Below are 20,692 nucleotides of genomic sequence, written 5' to 3'. Positions count from 1 at the left end.
CGTGTTTCGACTCAAATTCTCAATTTCGCAATCATCAGTGTTCTGTCACTTTAGTACCAAGGTGGATGGCTGACCGAGTCGCCTACTTTTCATTCTGGGATCCAGGTTTCTATTTCAATCCAAACCAATAGAACAAAATCTGTACCACAAAGACGATGTGGAATGGAGCACACCGTCCCCCAGAGATACTTCATTATTTTATTTTGGGGATAGAACGCGGAACCAGCCCTTCCAGACCTGTGAGCCACACCATCCAGCAGCTCACTGTTTAACCCTGAACGTTCATTTGTTATGTGCCATGTTGTATGATGTGGGCGATCCTGGTCTCATGACTGTGATTGTTCTTGGCAAATGTTCCCACAGAAGTGGTTTGCCATTGCCTTCTGGGCAGTGTCTTTGAAAGATGGGTGACCCCAGCCATTATCAATACTCTTCAGAGATTGTCTGTCTGGTGACAATGGTCGCATAACCAGGACTTGTGATGTGCCTCAGCTGCTCATACGACCATCCACCACCTGCTCCCATGGTTTCACGTGAGGGGGGTAAGCAGGTGCTACATCTTGCCCAGGAGTGACCTGCAACTAGCAGAGGGAATAACTGTGGAGATGTTCTGTGCCTCCACCCCATTACCCATTCTGTAATCACGGGACAACTTACAATGACCTACAAAGCGGTACGTCTTTGGACTGTGGGAAACCCACGAGAAAGCGTCATGGTGAATGCTTGACCGTGGGCCGCTATGATCTCCAGGGGAGACAAAACAAGTAGGGCAAGACCGGTATAGATGAGGGGCCTGCCCAGCCGCTGACAATCCCTGAGCTCCTGGAGAGGGGGAACACGGTAGATGAAGACAGGGTCTGAGACCCAAAGGGAGTCCACTGAATAATCAGATTATTGATTGGACACACCATGTCTATTTGTAGTTTTTCAAAACTTTAGTGACTCCGTCCATAAGACATATGAGCAGTATTAGGCCATTTGGCTCATTAAATCTATTCACCATTCCATCATGCCTGATTTTTTTCAATCTCTCTCAACCCCATTCTCCTACTTTCTCTCTGCAACTTTTGATGTTCTTACTAATTAAGAGACTATCATCCTCCATTTAAAATATACCCAATGACTTGACCTGCACATCTGTCTGTGGCAATGAATTCCACAGATTCACCAGCTTCTGGCTAAAGAAATTCCTCCTCATCTCTGTTCTAAAGGGATGTGTTTCTATACTGAGGCTGTGTCCTCTGGTCCTAAACTCTCCCACTATAGGAAACAAAGTGCTGTCTGACCAGTGCCTTATAAAGCCTCAACATTACATCCTTGTTTTTATATTCTGTTTCTCTTGAAATGAATGTTAACATTGCATTTGCCTTCCTTACCACCGACTCAACTTGCAAGTTAACCTTTAAGGAATCCGTTACTGTCACGAACAATTGATAGGGTGAATGAGTTCTGTTTTTAACTAAAGTTGGGATCAAGGACTACAGGGCGCAGGTTTAAGGTGAAAGGGGAGAGATTTATTAGTAACTTGAGGGGCAAGGGGATGGCATCACTGGTTACCTGTTCAAATGGGGATTGATTAAGGCGTTCTTGTTAGAGGCAAATCATATCACATGCAGAGCATACCGACCGGCTGCACCGTCGTCTGGTATGGACGGGCCACTGCACAGGATTGGAAAATACTGCAGAAAGTTGTAAACTCAGCCAGCTCCATCATGGGCTCCCAGCCTCCCTGGCATCGAGGACATCTTCAAATGGTGATGCATCAAAAATGCAGTATCATCATTAAGGACCCCCATCACCTAGGACATGCCCTCTTCTCATTGCTGCCATCAGGGAGAAGGAACTGAGATCTGTTGGTGCATTAGTAACTCCCTGTGTACATAGTTCATTCTAACACAAATATTTGAACTAATATTTGTTAATTCGTTCATTCATTATGTCAAACACTCAACATTTCTGGAAAAGCTTCTTCCTACCCCTCCCATCAGATTTCTGAACGGATAATGAACCCATGAACACAAGCTCAGTATTTCCCCTGTCTTTTTGCATTACTGATTTAATTTAATTTTTATATATACATCTTATTGTAATTTATACTTTTAATATTATGTTTGGAATGTACCTCAGCACATATGCCAGTGATGTACTTGCTGTTCCCCTCGCTGACCTCCCGGAGTATGATAACGAGGAACGTTTCAAATGAGACCCCTACCACCCATATGCTAACTCTGATATTTATGGTTGGTCTTGCGATCAAAATGGAGGGGACTGTGGAGGAAAATATTGTGAGTTAAGGATTTTGATAGACAAAGGGTTGTTAATATTGGCTTTTTGAGTATGCAATCATCTTAGTTTGTTATAGATATGGCCTTGGCTTTCAGCAGAGATGAGTCTTAGAATAAATTCTTGCAGTTGCTTATCTTGTAAGAATTAGACTCAAGGACACGAGACAAACTGTTACTACAAAGTTGTACACAGGACTGAATTTTTAATTTTTGGCTGTGGCTGCGGGTATAGTTTATCACAAAAGAACTGCTTGTAAACGTAGCTTGTCTCTCCTCCAAGTCAGAAGGTTAATGGATTTTGGCCTTTGTTTTTGCAATCGATCTGTATACACGTAAAGGGAGCTGTGCTCTCTGGATTATCTGGAGTTCAAAATCCACTGGAAGGTGGTGGGGGGTGTGATTGAATCACAAGCTGAAGGTGGGGGAGGATGTAAAGAGCTGGGAAGTTGATTGGTGAAAGAGACAGAAGGCCATGGAAGAAAGACAAGGGGGGAGGAGCACCAGAGGGAGGCGACGGGCGGGCAAGGAGATGAGGTGAGAAAGGGAAAAGGGGGTGGGAAATGGTGAAGGTGGTGGGGGCATTACTGTAAGTTTGAGAAATCGATGTTCATGCCATCAGTTTGGAAGAGGCGACCCAAACGGAATATAAGGTGTTGTTCCTTCAACGTCATCACGACAGTAGAGGAGGCCATGGACGGACATCTCGGAATGGGAATGGGAAGTGGAATTAAAATGGGTGGCCACTGGGAGATCCCGCTTTTTCTGGTGGGATCCTTCGCAGATAACTTACTTCCTGGAAGGAGACCATTTAAGTCAAGTCAAGTCACTTTTATTGTCATTTCAACCATAACTGCTGGTGCAGTACATAGTAAAATATGAGAGAATGTTTTTCAGGATCATGGTGTTACATGACACAGTACAAAAACTAGACTGAACTACGTAAAAAACAACACAGAGAAAAAAAAACACACACACAACAACTACACTAGACTACAGACCTACCCAGGACTGCATAAAGTGCACAAAACAGTGCAGGCATTACAATAAATAATAAACAGGACAATAGGGCAGTAAGGTGTCAGTCCAGGCTCTGGGTATTGAGGAGTCTGATAGCTTGGGGGAAGAAACTTTAAACATAGTCTGGTTGTGAGAGCCCGAATGCTTCGGTGCCTTTTCCCAGATGGCAGGAGGGAGAAGAGTTTGTATGAGGGCTACATGGGGTTCTTCATAATGCTGTTTGCTTTGCAGATGCAGCATGTAGTGTAAATTTCCGTGATGGCGGGAAGAGAGACCCTGATGATCTTCTCAGCTGACCTCACTATCCGCTGCAGGGTCTTGCGATTCGAGATGGTGCAATTTCCAAACCAGGCATAGCTCATGTATCCCTGGGAATTTCCTTAGCAATTTAATTTGCTTAACAAACATAAACAACACTTCTCTGACCATTCGCTGACAAACTTCTCGCATTAGGAAAACAAAAAAGAAAAAAAAACATCCCTTCTTTGAAGTCTGAACATTATTTACTCCTTGTAAGGCATCATTAGTAACTTCTAGAGTTAAGTCTTTTTTCTTTACATGTTTTTTCTGTGGTTTTTAATAGAATTTTATTTTTTTCTGTCTTATATTTAGTTTGTGCTGTACAATCAGAATCAGGTTTATTATCGCCAGCATGTGATGTGAAATTTGTTAACTTAGCAGCAGCAGTTCAATGCAATACATAATATAGCAGAGAGAAAAAAATAATAAACATAATAATAAATAAACAAGTAAATCTATTATGTATATTGAACAGGTTTTTTAAAACGTGCAAAAACAGAAATACTGTATATTAAAAAAAGTGAGGTAGTGTCCAAAGATTCAATGTCCATTTGGGAATCGGATGGCAGAGGGGAAGAAGCTGTTCCTGAATTGCTGAGTGTGTCTCTTCAGGCTCCTGTACCTCCTCCCTGATGGCAGAGGGGAAGAAGCTGTTACTGAGTGTGTGTCTTCAGGCTCCTGTACCTCCTCCCTGATGGCAGAGGGGAAGAAGCTGTTCCTGAATCGCTGAGTGTGTGCCTTCAGGCTTCTGTACCTCCTACCTGATGGTAACAGTGAGAAAAGGACATGCCCTGGGTGATGGAGATCCTTCATAATGGATGCTGCCTTTCCGAGACACTGCTCCTTGAAGATATCCTGGGTACTTTGTAGGCTAGTACAAAGTGAGCTGATGGAGCTGACTAGATTTACAACCCTCTGCAGCTTCTTTCGGTCCTGTGCAGTAGCCCCCCCCCATACCAAACAGTGATGCAGCCCGTCAGAATGCTCTCCACTGTACAACTATAGAAATTTTTGAGGGTATTTGTTGACATGCCAAATCTCTTCAAACTCCTAATAAAGTATGGCCACTGCCTTGCCTTCTTTATAACTGCATCGATATCTTGGGACCAGGTTGGATCCTCAGAGATCTTGACACCCAGGAACTTTAAACTGCTCACTCTCTCCACTTCTGATCCGTCTATGAGGATTAGTATGTGTTCCTTTGTCTTTCCCTTCCTGAAATCCACAATCAGCTCTTTCATCTTACTGACATTGAGTGCCAGGTTGTTGCTGCAGCACCACTCCACTAGTTGGCATATCTCACTCCTGTACGCCCTCTCATCACCACCTGAGATTCTACCAACAATGCTTGTATAGGCAGCAATTTTAAAAAATTGTCCAAACAGCGTATAATGCCGTGTATTAGGACCCAGGCACCGCGCAGAGAAACGCTCCAGGCCTGGACCATGCCGCCCAGCGTTTCGCTCTGGGCCTAGATCTCGCCACTCAGCCAGAAGCCGTTCTCGACCTCTCCCAAATGGCTTGGCACTTAGAGCAATTCTATCTCACTCCCGGTTTAGATGGACAGGCAGCAAAACTCCTCTGCTTCGACTCCTCCTCTTCGAGTTGCTCACTCCAAATCCATCTGTGTTGATTTTGCAATGCGTGCCTTATCCCTCAAATTCATTTCGCCTTTGCTCGCCGCTTCATTGTTCGCGGTAAGAGTTTCCCATAATTTGCTTCAGAAAAGGAGTAATTAATGATGTTTTTAGGTGAATTTCTTGCCTTTCGAACTACCAGTAAGCTGTTGCATACCTCAGTAACGCCATCGTAAACTGGAAGCCAATACATGCCAACGAGCACTGGGCCCACCCGGTGGTGATGCATGCGTGATCATACTAAAACCATACACAGCCTCGAGATTCATTTTCCTGCAGCATTCACATGGAGAATATAACTATTCCTGCACAGCATCTTGTGACCCTGTGATCTCAGTCTCAGAGGCCGAAATCAGAACACCTTTCAAGCGGGTGAACTCTCGCAAGGCTTCAGGCCCTGATGGTGTAGCTGGCAGGGCTCTGAAACCCTGTGCCAACCAACTGGCCAGAGTGTTCAAGGACATCTTCAATCCCTCACTGCTGCAGTCGGAGGTTCCCAGCTGCTTCAAAAGGGTGACAATCAGACCAGTGGCCAAGAAAAGCAGGGTGAGCTGCACCAATGATTATCTCCCAGTGACACTCACATCTATGGTGACGAAGTACTTTGAGAGGTTGACCATGGCCAGAAACAGCTCCTGTCTCAGCAAGGAACTTGACCCACTGCAATTTGCCTATCCCCAGAATAGGCCTACAGTGGATATAATCACAATGACTCTTCACTCAGCCTTGGATTACCTGGACAACAGCAATCCCTGCTGTGTAATATTGACTACAGCACAGCATTAAACACAATCATACCCTCAGTTCTAATGACCAAGCTGCAAAACGTGGGCCTCTGTACCTCGCTCTGTAACTGGATCCTCGACTTCCTCGTTGGGAGATGATGGTCTGTGCGGATCAGAAATAACATCTTCACCTCACTGACGGTCAACACTGGCGCACCTCAAGGATGCAAGCTTAGCCCACTGCTCTGCTGTCTCTACACCCACGACTGTGTGACTTGGCACAGCTCAAACACCATCTATAAATTTGCCAATGGCACTAGTATTACTGGAAGAATTTTAGGTGGTGATAAGGAGGCATACAGGAGTGAGAGAGATCAGCTGGTTGAGTGGTGTCACAGTAACAACCTTGCACTCAATGTCACTAAGACCAAGAAATTGATTGTGGACTTCAGAAAGGGTAAGTTGAGGGAAAACACACCAGTTCTCATGAGGATTCTGACTGGCCGCACCATCGTCTGGTATGAGGGCCCACCATATAGCATCGAGAAATGCAGCAGAGGGTTATAAATTCTGCCAGATCCATCGTGGGCACGAGCCTCCCCAGCTTGCAGGACACCTTCAAAAGATGATGCCTCGAAAAGGTGACATCCATCATTAAGGACCCCCATCTCCTAGGGCATCCCCTCTTCTTACCTCTACCGTCAGGGAGGAGGCACAGGAGGCTGAACTCTCACACTCAATATTTCAGAAGCAGCTTCTTCTCGTCCTCCATCAGATTTCCGAATGGGCGATGAACCCATGAACACTGCTTTTTGTATTTTTCTTCTCTTTTTGCACTACTTATTGAATTGAATTGAGTTTTTTATGTACATCTATTGTAATTTATAGTTCTAAAAAATTATTTTTGTGTATTGCAATGTACTGCTGCCGCATTACAACAATTTTCACAATGCAAACACAAGGAAATCTGCAGATGCTGGAAATTCAAACAACACACACAAAATGCTGGTGGAACACAGCAGGCCAGGCAGCATCTATAGGGAGAAGCACTGTCGACATTTCAGGCTGAGACCCTTCATCAGAATTCTCACAATGTGCTGGATGCCAGTGATATTGAACCTGATTCTGGTTCTGGTAACACTGAGAACATGAGTTGTAGAGTCCTTGAAAGTGAATCCATAGGTTGTGGAATCAGTTCAGAGTTGAGGTGATTGAAGTTATCCACACTAGTTCAGAAGCCTGATGGTTGTGGAGTAACAACTGTTTCTGAACCTGGTGGTGCAGGACCCCAAAGCTCCTCTACCTCCTTCCCGATGGTAGTAGTGAGAAGAGAGCATGGCCTGGTTGGTGGGGGTCCTTGATGATGAAGAAAAAGCACAAAAGAAACAAGTTTTGTTTGACTACAGTGTCTCTTGGTGTAATCATTCCATGCTTTAGTTAATTAAATACCATATTAGTTGATGGGTGGCGGAGTGGTGATACGTCTCTACCACAGGAGATGTAAGGTGCTCCTTCCCTCCACCAGCCTGCAGGTCACCCTTGGACAAGGTGTAGCACCTGCTTAGCCCCCTGATTAGGGTCATGTGAAGCCATGGGAGATAGTGATGGATGGCCTTATGAGCAGCTGGTGCATCTCACAAGTCCTAGTCATGCGACCACTGACACCAGGTAGACAGTCTCTGAAGAGTGTTGATAATGACTGGGGTCACCCATCTTGAAAGGACACTGTGCAGAAGAAGGCAATGGCAAACCACCTCTGTAGAAAAATTTGCCACGAACAGTAATGGTCATAGAAAGACCGTGATCACCCACATCATATGACATGGCACATAAGGAATGAACGAATTAACAAATATTAGTTCAAATACTTGTGTTAGAATGAACTATGTACACGGGGAGTTACTAATGCACCAGCAGATCTCAGTTGTCTAGTGACTTATTATTCAGAGCTATGGCAGGACTGTGTTCCTATGAAAGGATATGGATTTAGATTTATTAATCACTTGTACATCAAAAGATACAGTGAAATGTCTTGTTTGGAACAACCAATACAATCTGATGATGAAGTATCGCCACATCTTAAAGTGCAAACAACAGAATCAGGATCAGGTTTACTATCACTGATGTATGTTGTGAAATTTGTTGTTTTGTGGCAGTGGTACATTGCATTATGTAGCAATAAACATTATAAATTACAAGGAGAAGTGTATATACAAATAAAAATCAAATAAGTAGTGTGAACAGAGAGGGAAAAATAGTTGAGAGGTGTTAATGGGTTCATTGTCCATTCAGAAACCAGATGGTGGAGTTGAAGAAGCTGTTTCTGAATCATTGAGTATGTGCCTTCAGGCTCCTGTACCTCCTTCCTGATGGTATCAATGAGAAGAGAGCATGTCCTGGGAGATGGGCGTCCTTAATGATGGATGCTACCTTTCTGAGGCATCACCCACCACATTCATCAGAAGAGCATGCAGCCAACTTACAATCAATAACAGGAAAACAAATCCCTTTCTCACTCACCCCAGCCCCCCCCCCCCCCCACTCACATAATCAGATGTGCATCCAACCATAGGACAGCCTACCTACGGGGCTGATCTTCACACTCTCTGACTTCTGGGCTCTGATCTCCAGATTTGCCAATCATGGGCCTCTGACCTCAGGACCTGCAGACCAGCCTTAGACCTCCAGCTTTTCCTGTCCTGTGCTGATTTCTCCCATCCATTCAGGTGGATATGGCACTTCCTCAGGCAGGTCGAGAATATTGTCCTTGAACCGCTTTTTCTGCCCTGCAGGAGCGAGCTTTGCATCCTTGAGTTGGCCGAACAGGAGTTGTTTCGGGAGGCGGGAGTCAGGCATATGGACTGACCCATCGCTATTGGTGCTGTGTCATGATTCTGGTTATGGAGTTAATGTTAGTTTCCTCCAAGGTGCTAGAGTTAATACACCTGTTCTTCCAGCTAACTCTCAGAATCCTTCGGAGGCATTTTTGATGGCAAGTTTCTAGGGATTTTATGTGCCCGTGTCTGTTGCCCATAACTCTGCTCCATTTAGCAAGGGGGGGAGGACTTTAGCTTTATAGAACAGAAGGTTAGTGTTGGTCCCAATCTTCAAAAACCCTCTTTCCTAACCTGGCAAAAGCTCCACTGGCGCAGCCTAATCAGCGATTTATCTTCAAGGTCAATGTTGGCTCTTGAAGAAAGAAGGCTGCCGGGATATGGGGAATGATCAGTATTCTGCAGAGGGATGTTGTGGAGGTTTAGGAGCGGGTTGGTGCAGGAACTGGGTTTTCTTGATGTTTAGATCAAGTCCCAGGAGCTTGTATGCTCTGGCAAAAGCATCCATTATGCACTGCTGAATCTCCTCAGAGTAAGCGTTGTCATTTGCCCCATGATGGAGGTCTTTGCTCTTTGCTTTGAAACCTGTCAGGGCCGGTGATATTGGACCCGATTCTGCCCTCTTTGGGGCAGTGTCCTGACCCTCAGCGGGGCGCCGGCGGCCCGCGGTCCTCCCAGCGGCAGGGGGCGCAGAGGGTCCGCTCCGGGCTCCCGCGTGGGAAGCGAGCGAGGCGGGGAAATGCTCGCACACGCGGCCGGCTTGGCTGGGCGCTGCTTCCCGGAGCTGGCGGTGGCGGCGGCCCGCGGTCCTCCCAGCGGCAGGGGGCGCAGAGGGTCCGCTCCGGGCTCCCGCGTGGGAAGCGATCGAGGCGGGGAAATGCTCGCACACGCGGCCGGCTTGGCTGGGCGCTGCTTCCCGGAGCTGGCGGTGGCGGCGGCGGCCCGCGGTCCTCCCAGCGGCAGGGGGCGCAGAGGGTCCGCTCCGGGCTCCCGCGTGGGAAGCGAGCGAGGCGGGGAAATGCTCGCACACGCGGCCGGCTTGGCTGGGCGCTGCTTCCCGGAGCTGGCGGTGACGGCGGCCCGCGGTCCTCCCAGCGGCAGGGGGCGCAGAGGGTCCGCTCCGGGCTCCCGCGTGGGAAGCGATCGAGGCGGGGAAATGCTCGCACACGCGGCCGGCTTGGCTGGGCGCTGCTTCCCGGAGCTGGCGGTGGCGGCGGCGGCCCGCGGTCCTCCCAGCGGCAGGGGGCGCAGAGGGTCCGCTCCGGGCTCCCGCGTGGGAAGCGAGCGAGGCGGGGAAATGCTCGCACACGCGGCCGGCTTGGCTGGACGCTGCTTCCCGGAGCTGGCGGTGGCGGCGGCCCGCGGTCCTCCCAGCGGCAGGGGGCGCAGAGGGTCCGCTCCGGGCTCCCGCGTGGGAAGCGAGCGAGGCGGGGAAATGCTCGCACACGCGGCCGGCTTGGCTGGACGCTGCTTCCCGGAGCTGGCGGTGGCGGTGGCGGCCTGAAAGGAGAGTCCGACCGGGCGCGGGCAGCAGCTGCGGGGACCACACCGCTCCGCCTTCCGCCGTGTTTCCGCTCCCGCTCCAGCTCCACGTGAGTCCGGCTGGCGTTTATATCTCCAATGCTTTGTGTTTCTTCCCCGGCTTTCTGCTTCCCCTCACTTTTCTGGTTTATAGGAGAAAATTTGGGTTATTTCTTCCACTTTGGTTGAACTCAGCCTTGCCTTGTGTTAAAGTGGCTATTTTTTCAACTCATTTGGAGAATTATATCGCTATGTGTATGTATGAATTACGTGGTAAAGGCGATTGAAGAGTCTTAGCGACTATCATATCCCCGTAATTTGTTTGCAAGCAAAGGTGTCTGAAAACTGTCATACTGGGTCCTGTCATACCACCCGCATGGTAAGGGTGTTTGAAAAGAGTTATAACCTCAGGATTCTGCAAATGCTGGAAGTCTTGAGCAACGCACGCAGTTGCTGGAGGAACTCAGCAGGTCAGGCAGCACCTATGGAGGGGAATAAACAGTCAACATGTCAGGCTGAGACCCTTCTTCGCGACTGCAAAGGAAGGGGCAGAAGCCAGAGTAAGTTGGTGAGAGTGGGGAAGGAGTAGGAGCTGTGTGCAGGTGATGGGTGCTGAGTGAGGCAGGCTCCAAGAGTCAAGAGAGCAGCAGGAGATCACACGAAGACCAGGAGCATTCATTCCCCTCCATAGATACTGCCTGACCGGCTGAGACTTTGTGTGTGTGTGGCTCTGGATTTCCAGTATCTGCAGAATCCGTCCATTTATGATTTGCTGCTCGACTGCGAAGTCGAGTGTGTGTACCCTGGAAAAGTTAAATCTTCTCGAGTGTGTGTACCCTGGAAAAGTTGAATCTTCTTCTTGGGAGTTTGGTGACACCCTCTCTCAATGCTCCCTCTCATCAAAATTCTAATATGACGAATGGAAGGTGCATTGATCTGAAATTTTCCTGCTTTCTGTTAATGATGCTGGTTCACATCCAGTTTGCTTTGAGCCTTCTCTTCATTTCTAATCTAGTTTTGTATCGTGAATTAGAGAAAGCTGGTGTAGATGCCTTACTTACTGCCCATTACACTGCTGGTGTTTAGGGCAGCAATGAAGTTCCTTCATCTCTGCCGGTGTTCATCGTGCCAGTAGTTTCCTCTCTGTTTTCACTACTGTCAGTCATGCAAGTCCTGGGTGGAGACTCAGGAACACTGTCACACTCAGATGTAGAATAATCCTTTATTGCTGTTTCCGTAACAATTTTGTGTTTACTAGTCAGTGTTGTTAGCTGTGAGCTGAACCGCCAAACCTGGAGGACTAGTAGACCACTCTTGGTTGGTCCTCTACCCTTTGACCTGTTTGGCATGGGTGACCCTGCCAAGAACCAAACCATAAAGCCCCCGACTGCAGCCAACGCAGCTCTCCCGGTCACTGAGGCACACCAGCCTCTAAACTATGACAAGGTTGTGGTCCTCTTGGAAGGATGTAGATGCCTCATTACCTTTTATTGAATCTTGGGCACAGAAGGAGCATCCATACCAGTTTTTTTAAATGTTAAAGATTCTTTATAAACAAAATTATTTTTAGATATCAGTCAGATAACTTTTGAGAAAGAATTTTATTTATAGAACTAGTTAAGGGTTAATTTCATCTGGGGAGAATAGCTTTCCATCTTGGGGGAGATGCAAGAGATTCTGTAGATGCTGGAAATCTTGAGCCACACACATAAGATGCTGGAGGAACTCAGCAGGTCAGGTAGCATCTATGGAGGGGAATAAACGGTCAGAACTGGTGAAGGATCTCAATCCAAAGCATTGACTGTTCATTTCACTGCATAGATGCTGCCAGTCTTGCTGAGTTCCTCCAGCACTTTGTGTGTGTTCCACCTTCCACCTCTCCTCCCTTTCTTTACAGGACTGTTTCAGGTCTCTGCAAGCTCTCTGGATTTTTTATGTTGTAACCCTGTCTTTCCCTGCGTGATTTCTCTGCTCGAGTTGTCTCCTGTTTCATCAGAAATAAGAGACAACTTGTGGTGCTCAGATGTGGCAGTCTTGTCACTCTTGTTCCCCTGACCTGGAATATGTAAGTGCTGACCTTTTATTACCAAGAGAGATCTCCATGATTCTAACCACAGTTTACATACTGCCAAAAGCCATCATTATCCAGGCATTTGGTGTATCGAATGCTGCCATTACCAAACAAGAAACAGCCTCCTTGACGCATTTCAAATCATAGTCAGGGGCTTCAGTCAGGCTTACTTGAAGAAATCTCTAGCCCGTTATCATCAGCATATAACCTGTAGCACCAAAGCTCCCAACAAACTAGACCATTGCTATGCTACGATTAGGGATGCCTGCCTTCCCATGCCCAGACCACATTTAGGGAAACCTGCACACTTGGCTGTCCTTCTCCTACCTGCATACAGGCAGAGGCTAAAGAGCAAAGCTCCAACAAAGAGGTGGTCATGGGAGACAGAGGAGTAGCTATGGGATTGGGCCGTGTTCAAGGTCTCATCAGAGTATCTGAATAAATACACCACGGTTGTCACAGACTTTATAAAAACAGTTGTGGATGAGTGTGTCCCCATCAAGGTATTCAGAGTCTTCCCAACCAGAAGCCCTGGATGAACCATGAGATCCACGACCTGCAAGAGGGTCAGATCAGAGCCATTCAGGTCTGGTGACCAAGTAAGGTGGGAGAGGTCCGGGTACGATCTTTGGAAAGCTATTTCGTGGGTGAAGTGGCAATTTTGGACCAAATTTGAATCACTTAAGGATACTCGACACCTCTAGCAGGGCTTGAATGCTATTACCTCTTGCAAAGTGAAACCAAGCAATGTAGGCTCCCAGAGGAGCTAAATTCCTTCTACGCTCACTTTGACTGTCCAAACATAGAGGAACCTTCATGAGCTTCCACAGCCTCCGATGACCTTGTGATTTCAATTTCTGAGGCTGACGTGAGAGCATCCTTCAGGGGGGTGAACCCGCAGAAAGCATCCAGCCCAGGTGGGGTACCTGGCCAAGTACTGAAGACCTGTGCTGATCAGCTGGCTGGAGTGTTCAGCAATATCTCTAATCTCTCACTTCAGCAGTCTGAGGTATCCACTTGCTTCAAGCAGGCTTCAATTATACCGGTGCCTACGTAGAATGTGGTAATCTGCCTCAATAACTATCGTCCAATAGCTGTTACATCCACTGTGATGAAGTGCTTTGAGAGGTTGGTGATGAAACATTGACTGAGAAGCAAATTGGATCTGCTTCAGTTTCTCTACTGGCACAACAGGTCCAAGCAGATGCCATCTCATTGGCTCTTCACTCAACCCTGGAACATCAGGGCAGCAAAGATGAATACATCAGGATGCTCTTTATTGAGTACAGCTCAGTATTCAATACCAGCATGCCCTCAAAATTAATAAGCTCCAAGACCTTGGTCTCAATACTTGTGCAATTGGACCTTCGATTTCCTCACTTGCAGATTCCATTCAGTTCGAATTGGCAACACCATCTCCAAACAATCTCCATCAGCACAGGTGCACCACAGGGCTGTGTGCTTAGCCCCCCACTGCTCTAATCGCTTTATACTTATGTCTGTTAGGCTAAGCACAACTCCAGGGCCATATTTAAGTTTGCTGATGACACCACTGTTGTTGGCTGAATCAAAGGTGGTGATGAATTAACGTACAGGAGGGAAATTGAAAATCTGGCTGAGTGGTGCCTCAGCCCCTCAGTTGAATGTCAGCAAGACCAAGGAGCTGATTTTTGATTTCAGGAGGGGGAAACCAGAGGTTTCCTCACTGGGGAATCAGAGGTGGAGAGGGTCAGTAACTTTAAATTCCTCGGTGTTATTATGTCAGAGGACCTGTCCTGGGCCCAGCACGTAAGTGCAATTACAAAGGAAGCATGGCAGCATAGGAGTTTGCAAAGATTCGGCATGACACCTAAAACTTAGACAAACTTACATAGATGTGTGGTAGAGAATATATTGATTGGTTGCATCATGGCCTGTTAATGGAACACCAATGCCTTTGAGCAAAAAATTACCCCCAAAAGTAGTGGATACGGCCCATTCTATCAGGAAAGCAGCATCTGTCGTCAGGGTCCCCACCACCCAGAACATGCTCTCTTCTTGTTGTTGCCATCAGGAAAAAGGTAGAGGAGCTTCGGGACCCATACCACCAGGTTCTAGAATAGTTCCCTCAATCATCAGGTTCTTGAACCAGAGGGGATAACCTCACTCAACTTCACTCATGTTCTTGATATCTATCCAGCTATCTATCTATTATTTGTATTTGTGTTGTTTGTTCTCTTTTGCACACTGGTTGCTTGTTCTGTTGGATGTGGTCTTTCATTGATTCTGTTATATTTCTTGGATTGGCTGAGTAGGCCTGCATGAAAATGAATCTCGGGCTGACACAGGTATAAGTACTTTGAAGTAAACCCAGCTGGTCCTTGACTCCCCTACTATAGGAAACATTCTTTCCACGTTGACTCTATCTAGGTCAGCCTTACTTAGGCTGTAAGGCTTTTTGATTGAATAGCTGATTTCAGTTGGCAATGTGTTAATCATATTTGTCTGGAGGTAGAATCCCATGCCTGACCTGAGGAAATTATACTAATAACTTTTGCTTCCCTTACAGGACCTGCTAGTAGCTGAGTTGCGCAGTGCTCTTCCCGAGGGCTCTCTACTGAGCCCTCTCTCCAGTCTTTACCTACCTGTGTATGGGAGATCATTGCAACAGGCTGATTGTGGGCTTCAGTCTCTGTCAAGCATGCTGGACCAGATGAACGATGTGCTCTGCTCACATTACAAAGCACAAAATTTGACCGTTAATCCCGCCAATAGGACAGAAACAATAAAATATGGCTGCCCGCCCATCAGTGCGACGAGACATTTGTCCTTGGTGAACCAAATGCGGACTACAGAACTCGACCTGGGTAAGAAACAATGCCAAAGCACAAAGTAAATTTATTAACAAAGTACACATGTGTCACCATGTACAACCCTGAAACTCGTTTACTTGCAGGCATACTCAGTAAGTCCAAGAAACTCAATAGAATCAATGGAAGACCACACCCAAAGAGAAGGGCAAACGTTTGAAGCCCACAATGTGCTGGTTCGGCATCATTTTGGTGATTTGCTCTCTAGCCCAGCAGCGTAAACACTGAGTTAGAGGTTACTAGAACATTAACCTCAGTGCTTGTTGTCTTCATCCGCTACCACCTTAGCTGCCTTGCAGTGGCTATTGAGTACTTTTTCCTTTCTAGTTTTACCACTGAGTTGGTAATCTGCAGCCCTTGATAAGTACCTTCCCATGGAGCTCCACAATAGCTCCTTGTGCGTTTTTTAAAAATCAGGACACACTCACTAGGAGTCAAGCTGTCTCCTGTGGGGCTCTCCAAGCAGCAGAAAACTGTCGAGAGAAGCAGACCATATGCACTTTGGGTTAATTTCACACAATTGTTAACTAAACTGCCCACCATAATGTGTATATCAGCCTCTCAGATGAAGAGCTCCCAGTAGTGATGTGGGTCACCCTGTTACCAACTTGAATGGACTTAGTTTAGTTTACTTATTTAGGGCTGCTCTGATGCACCATGAGACCATGGGAAGGGCCGTAGGCCATGGTCCGCCTTCCTCATGATACATAGCCATTGCTTTAATGGTTCCATTCATTCGTTTGAATTGTCCTGATGACTCTGTATGATGTGGACCTTCAGTCAACACAATTCCTGACAAACAGTCCCAGTGAAATGTATTCCTTGGTCAGAGGCAATGTGACATGACAGTCCCCATCTTGGACTATAGTCCTTGATCATTGTTTTTGTTGTGTGTATGGCAGTGGCTTCCTTTGCTGGAATAGCTTACACTCATCCTGAAAACTTTTCCACTATTACCAGCACATCTGAGTATTCCTGACACTTTGGTAAAGTTAATGTAATCAACTTGTAGGCACAGTAATGGACCAGTTGGGGCAGGAGCAATTAGTCATGGCAGCTTCTCTGCTGTTGCAGGACACCAAGCTTCGGTCCTAAACTTTGGATTTCTCCACCACTGGAAGAATATGATTGTCTTGTCCACTCCAGTTTGTCCTAGGGACCAGACCTGCTGTGCGTAGTTGTGGCTACCAGTCTGTGACTAGTGCCCTATCTCCTTGCTCCATCAAAGTTTAGTTTCACACCATTCTCCATCCAGAACCACTTCCCGTCCTTAGAGCACTGAGCTTGCATCTCTTGAGTTTCATGTATGTTTGTCTGTGATAAGGAATTCAAATCTGTTTCCATAACTTCAGTGGTCATGTGTTCGTGGTACTTTAAATTATTTTATTTCTTTTACTCCTTGTGCTGCTTGTTTTACAATTTCATCTATGAATACATTGTACTCATGTTGGCTTTTACACATCAATGCAGCCTCTTCTGATAGCATTTGTATATCATTCATTAGTTGTACGAGCTCGCCAATCTTGATTGGGGTTCCTACAGCTGTAAGAAATCCTCTTCACTTTTATGTTTCCAAAGCAACTCCAGAATGCATCAAGAATCACGTATGTGATAGCTGATCTTCTTTCTGACACCTTACAGACTTCGGTCAGGGCTTTCTGTTCCGCCTGTTGCAGAGAGGTACCAGGAGTCATGCTTCCTGGTGTCGGTACTTCAGTTTTGGAAACAATGGTCCATCCAGCCATTTGAACTTCACCCTCAGTCACTGAGGAGCCATCAGTGTGCAGAATCAGATCTGTGCTCAGTAGAGAGTCTCTTTGTACTGATTTGCATCTTCAGGGCACGGTCATGGTCGTGATAGACCTCCGTGTCCACTGTCGCTGGATTCACTGGACTTGCTCACAGGAGGATGAAATGAGGTGCCTGGTGAACAGTACACCATTTGGACCGCTGAGCAGTTGTTACTCGAGAGGCCCTGTTCATTGTCAGTGAGGTGTGTACTGAGTGTGGTGTTGTGACTGTGAACAAAGTCAGTGGAGAGACACTGAAGCTGGTGGATAATGAAATCTTTATTCAGCATAGAAGCGGGCATTATAACCAAAACACTCTTGGAAGTAGAGGCCTTCTAAAGTCACATTTTTATACCCTTAAGGTCAATGGTAACTACAGTTACAATGACATCATTTACTTTAATACTTTGGGTTGACAATGCTTCATTTAAGTTATATGTAGTTTTCAAATACCTGAATCATCACTCTAGATTTAATGTTAAATCTCCGCTGCCTCTGAGCTGCATAAGCAGACATCTCAGGTGAATGGGTGTTTCTTGGTTTTCAATTAACCCCAGTTCCACCTCCAGGAAAATCATTGTTCTGTACTGTGTTTTAAACTCAGTCTATAATCCACACTCAGATCTGAAGACTAGTTGCTGTTGAAATTAATATTTGCTATATTCCATAACTTCAGAATACACCCTAACGAACGGACATCGAGCATTTAAAACTTGATTGAGCACAATGCTAGCAACAGACGTGACTACCAGTTAAGTTGCTTGCACTGCTCGTAAACACGGTCCCCATCCTAATAGTAGGTTATCCGATTTGACAGATTAATAACCAACAGGACGCTGTCGGTCTCCATGTTCCTGAGTCAAGATTGTTGTCGTGTAACCACTTTTTTCGTTGATGTACAGAAATTCCTAATGCAAGAACAGAACATAATGTTGCCTTTGAAGTTTGAAATGCTTCTAGTTCATTAAGAGTCACAGGGTCCTCTGAATGCTTACTGCCCTTCACCAGATTGTTGAGTGCTGGTGCAGTTTCAGCACACAAATCGACTCATACTCCGTCAGTTACACAAACCCAGAAATGATCGGAGTTGCAGGTGGTTTTGCTGATTGGATGGCCGCTCCACAATCCTCAGTGATTTCTCGTTTACCTTGGGAAATTTTCTGTCCCAAGTAAAAAGAGCTTTATTCTGTAGACACATTTTAAATTAAAAGGGAGTCCTTGTGCAGGATTCCCTAAAGATTAATCTGCAGGTTGAGTCTGGTGAGGAGGGCAAATGCAATGTTAATATTCATTTCAAGAGAACTAGAATATAGAAGCAAGGATGTAATGTTGAGACTTTATAAGGCACTGGTGAGGCCTCACTTGGAGAATTGTGAGCAGTTTTGGGCCCCTTATTTAAGAAAGGATGTGCTGACATTGGAGAGGGTTCAGAGGCAGATGGTTCCAGGATTGAAAAGCGTGTGATATGAGCAGCAATTGAAAGCTCTGAGTCTGTACTGACTGGAATTTTGTAGAATGAGGGGGGAATCTCATTGAAACCCATTGAATGTTGAAAGCCCTTGATAGAATAGATGTGAAGAGGATATTTCCTTTGGCAGGGAGTCTAGGTCCAGAGGCTGCAGCCTCAAAATAGAGAGACATCATTTAGAACTGAGATGAAGGGGAATTTCTGTAGACAGAGGGTGATAAATCTGTGGAACTTTGCCACTAGCAGCCAGGTCTCTTGGTGCATTTTAAAGCAGAGGTTCTTAATTCTTCAGATCACAAAAGGTGATGGGGAGAAGGTAGGAGAATGGGGTTAAGCGGGAAATGGGTCAGCCATGATGAAATGGTGGAGCAGACTCAATGGGTTGAATGGCCCAATTCTGCTCCTGTGCCTTGTGGTCTTGAATTACTACTTGTTGCAACTGGCCCTTGTCCAATTTTGAGCCGTGACCTTTGGAGATCTCTTCTGGTCTGTGGTGTTGGATGCAATCAAGTCATCAACCACATCCTGTATGATAACTGAATCAGTGGTTGGTAAATCCCTCAGATGTTCCCTATGGGCCATGTGGTAGACAGTGGGACTGTGGTGGAGCTCTTGTGGTAGACTCATCCTTTGGTGTTGTTGTTACTGTAAAAGCCAATCATTGTTGATGTTTGGGCACCACTGGTATGGACCAGAATCCAGTAGCCATATCAATAACTGTAAACTACTTCTGTGATGGCTTCAGGGCATTTGGAATAACACAGGAATACATATTTTTTTAAAGATTTGCTTCCTCAGATATATATTTTTGTTTTGTTTATGATAGACCAGTTGAAGCTAAACAGAAACATAATTTCAGATTACTTGTATCACTTAGGAATCTGAAGAAACAAGAAGTTAACTTTTATTGAATGTAATGTGCTTCATTGCATAATGGTGCTGATGCTTTGCAATAGTCCAACTAAGCTAAAAATGTTTTGATGATAATTTTCATTTGTGCTCAGTGTTTGAGGCTTCTCACTGAAGTGTCCAACAATAATCAGCCAGCATTGATGGATTCCAGTTGCCCTGACACCGCTTCTCCACAACTGCAATGTTCTGGTGAAGCCTCTCACTGTGCTTGTCACTGACAGCACCGAGATTTGCAGGGAAGAAGTCTAAATGGGAAAATGAATCTTTAGTGACATGTTGCACTTCATGGTTTTGTATGCTTGAAGCATGTTGTCAGCCAGCTGCATGTAGTTTGGTGCTCTGTAGTTGCCAAGAAAATTTTCAGTAATATCCTTGAATGCCTTCCATGTGATTTTCTCCAGTCCCACTAGAAGTTCTTTGAATTGCTTGTCACTGATAACCTGATTTGTGGATCAACAAAAATGCCTTCCTTCATCTTGGCATCAGTTATTCTGATTTTAATCATGAATTGAAATAACAAATACAGGCAATTTTTAAAGTGGTGCATGATAGGCAAATTTCCTGGTTATTTTCATGATCTGCAACCCAAATCCTAAGATATGCCCAAAGGTATTCAGGAAGCAAGATCTTTGCTGTCCAGTGTAATTGATGGATCGGCCACTAGTGGGATTATCTTGTCAATACATTGCCTAGCAACTCGATAAGCCACTGTCAGTGTCCAGGTGCCATTCACTTTCTTAACAGGCCGACGGTAAAATACCTTCCCAGTAAACTTAACACAATTAATTTCCAGTTGGCCATGTGGGATAGTTAGTTAGATCTGATTTGGCCAACTGCATGAACTTCCAGGTGATTCCCCTCCATAAACCGAAGGGTACTGGTTAAAGTTAACAAGAGATTAATTCCAAGAAGGGGTTGTGAGATGTCTGCCACCCAAAAATGGATTTCTCATTCAAGATTCAAGTACATTTATAAATCTTGATTCTGTATCTAATAAGAATTCAGCACAATCATTTCCAATTAATAAACTAATATAAAGTTCTGCAGATGCTGGTAATCCAATGCAACATACACAAAATGCTGGAGGAACTCAGCAGGTCAGGCAGCGTCTGTGGAGATGAATAAACTGTCAACATTTCAGGCTAAGACTTCATCAGGATATAGAAACTGCTTTTTTTGCTCTTATCAAGGCAAACAAAGGCTGTAGGGAAGGGAGTATTTTTTTCTGAATAAAACAATATATTTTTTTTCTCAGTAATATTGTTTTTTTTAATATCAAGAAA

General features: G+C 45.7%; 1 protein-coding gene across 3 annotated transcripts in view; it reads left to right on the top strand.

Annotated features, from left to right (window-relative positions):
• The first annotated feature begins 10,093 nt into the window (after positions 1-10,093).
• The window catches only part of LOC140714828 (uncharacterized), a 153,999-nt gene continuing 143,400 nt past the window's right edge, over positions 10,094-20,692 (top strand). For all 3 annotated transcript variants that reach the window (XM_073026466.1, XM_073026465.1, XM_073026467.1), the window contains exons 1-2: positions 10,094-10,390; positions 14,939-15,236. In XM_073026466.1, the coding sequence (XP_072882567.1) occupies positions 15,071-15,236 (166 nt within the window). In that variant the 5' untranslated portion in view covers positions 10,094-10,390; positions 14,939-15,070. The remainder of the gene's footprint in view (positions 10,391-14,938; positions 15,237-20,692) is intronic.

The sequence above is a fragment of the Hemitrygon akajei genome, chromosome 22, assembly GCF_048418815.1.
Source record: "Hemitrygon akajei chromosome 22, sHemAka1.3, whole genome shotgun sequence".
Lineage (NCBI taxonomy): Eukaryota > Metazoa > Chordata > Chondrichthyes > Myliobatiformes > Dasyatidae > Hemitrygon > Hemitrygon akajei.
The sequence above is the reverse complement of the archived record's forward strand: the minus strand, read 5'-3'. Positions and strand labels throughout refer to the sequence as shown.